At 37.4% G+C, this 2,558-nt stretch overlaps 1 protein-coding gene across 1 annotated transcript; it reads left to right on the forward strand.

Moving 5' to 3' along the window:
- Positions 1 to 489: 489 nt before the first annotated feature.
- LOC6045957 (tetratricopeptide repeat protein 36) lies at positions 490 to 2,180 on the forward strand. The gene is made up of 3 exons (XM_001863200.2): positions 490 to 680; positions 1,499 to 1,690; positions 1,787 to 2,180. The coding sequence occupies exons 1-3, from the start codon at positions 548 to 550 to the stop codon at positions 2,026 to 2,028; spliced, it is 567 nt and encodes a 188-aa protein (XP_001863235.2). The 5' UTR covers positions 490 to 547; the 3' UTR covers positions 2,029 to 2,180.
- Positions 2,181 to 2,558: the final 378 nt, after the last annotated feature.

The raw sequence follows: 2,558 nt of genomic DNA on the forward strand, positions 1-2,558 counted from the left end.
ATCCCAAGAAGCTTAGTACAAGAGAGTCTTATTTCAAAGCCATTCCATCTCGTGATCCCCGTAGGTCACATAGTTTCACGCAAACATGACAAATTAAGCACTTGCACTAATGAAATAATTACCGGAACGCATAAACACTGCACACTTTAACTGCTGGCATTTTTTTTTTAGTTTTTTACCCAAAGCAAAATCGTGCGAAATGAATCGTTCAACATTGCATGGAATAATGCTATAAAACTATGAAGTTCTGGCTTTCCATAAAAAGCTTGATTCTAGAAGCTCAAGTGTAGAAACTAGTTTTTTGCTGCTGACTCCGAAACTAAGCACCCCTCTTTAAAAACTTGTTTTTATTTTGATTTCTGTTGACGCAGTTACCTGCTCAGCAACTAACGAAACCCCGGCGCCGGACCAGCTATGCAAATCAGGTTTTCTCAAGTCGGGTGGAATTCTGTTCTAAGCTGATCGGGTTCGACGATGATGACAGCAGGAACTCAATTCTAGTCAAATCTGAACTGTTGAATAGGAAACATCGTGGTAAAATTTGAAAATGAACTCGATTAGTAAGGAATGTTTAAGTGAGCACGATCGTCAAGTGCTGGAATCGATCTTCAATCCGTCCCAAATTGGTGGTGAAGAGATGATTTACAGTGGTGAAGAGGAGCTGCCCGAAGATTTGCAAGGTAAGTTTTAACAATAGTTGATTAAAGCAATTATGGTTTATAAATGAGTCGCACAGTTCATTTTTATGTTTTTTTATGGGTTTTTAATTGTTGTTTATTAAGTCAAAGTGTTTATGTCGTGAGCTACCAATCTGAAAGCCTTATCAAAAGTTATGAGCACTTGAGTGATATTTACACTTAGATTTGTTAACAGAATCCGATAATTGAAAAATCGGTAAAGTTTTATTCGGTCAACCATCTGTCAAAATTAACAAAATTTTACCGAATTTCGGTTATACGATAAACAAGTTTTTACCTAATTTGTTTTAATTTCAGTTTACCGAATTCTGTTATTTTATGTTTACCGAACTGTTCAGCAGTTAAAAATTCGGTAAACTTCACCGAATTCGGTAAAAATCTAAGATTATATATGCTTTTTTGATGCTAGACTCCAAAATATTGCATTTAAAAGCAAAGAGTAGTAAGGCTTGATTTACAGAACATTTGAAGGCAATTTTAGATAAAAGTACCAAACAAAAGAAACCAACCATTGGATTAAGGAGGATTAAGTTACACACTTAGATTTTTTCACCGAATTCGATAAAGTTTACCGAGTTTTCAACTGCTGAACAGTTCGGTAAACTGAAATTTCCGAATTCAGAAAAACGCTTACGAAATTCGGTAATGAAGTTCATTATTGTTCATCGTAAAACCGAAATTTGGTAAAATTTTGTTCATTTTGACAGATGGTTTACCGATGGTTCAACTACCGAATTCGTTAAAAAATCGAAGTGTGTACATTATTCAAATAACTTTTACAATTTCCTTACTTATTTCAGACCTTGCTGAACCCAACAACCCACGAATTCTAGAATCCAAAAAGCTAGAACTGGAGGGCATCGAATTGGCCGAAAAGGGCGATCTCCAAAGTGCCCTTACCGCTTTCACCAAATCAATCGAAGCCGCTCCGGAGCGACCTGCCCCGTGGAACAACCGTGCCCAAGCACATCGTTATTTGGGAAACGAAAAAGGTAAGTGCAGCAGCGCCAGCCCCTCTGGCGGCGACTAGCGCAAACCTGTTTTCATTCATGCTTTAAGCTTCATTCAACGGGGGGTTTCATTCACAGCGGCACTGGACGATATCGAGCAAGCGTTGCGACTTTCGAGCAGCTCCGGCCGGACGGGATGCAAGGCGCTTTGCCAGAGGGGAATACTGAAGCGCAAGAATAACGACACCGAGGGGGCGCGCCAGGATTTTGAGCAAGCGGCGAAGCTGGGCAGTAACTTTGCGAGGACGCAGATGATTGAGCTGAATCCGTATGCGGCGCTGTGCAACCAGATGTTGAGGGAGGTTATGAAGTTGAAGTGAGGGGGGATGGAAAAGTTGTAATTGGAATGAAATTTATATTATGGTTTATGAGAGTGCTTATGAGATATTTGTAAAAAAAATATGGTTTCAGCATTTAACTAAACTGTAATATTTTGCAGGGATATGTTACACTGAACTTTGTTAATAAAAATAATAAAAATAAAATAGACATCTATTATTCATATTTTTTTCACTCATTCGTCTTTTTTCGATAATTTTTGATAAGAAACAATTTGTTAAATTGGTTACATTGAACTATTGGTCAAATTACGATATACCTCTCGTTATTTCTTAATGCAGTAAACGGAAGGGACATTGATAAGATTTCAATTTATTTTTCTTTTATTATTAAATCGGTATGAATTTTCTCATAATTTATATTTTTAGAACATGTACAGAGCAATTCTCTGAGATTTCGGTCATTTGATTTTTTGTGTATTTTTCAATCCAGCTGAAAGTTTTTGCCTTCCTCACCTTACTGAGGAAAGGCTATAAAATCACTCGAAAAATGAACCTCGTAGACCCACCTT

Source organism: Culex quinquefasciatus, chromosome 2 (genome assembly GCF_015732765.1).
Source record: "Culex quinquefasciatus strain JHB chromosome 2, VPISU_Cqui_1.0_pri_paternal, whole genome shotgun sequence".
Taxonomy (NCBI): Eukaryota; Metazoa; Arthropoda; class Insecta; order Diptera; family Culicidae; genus Culex; species Culex quinquefasciatus.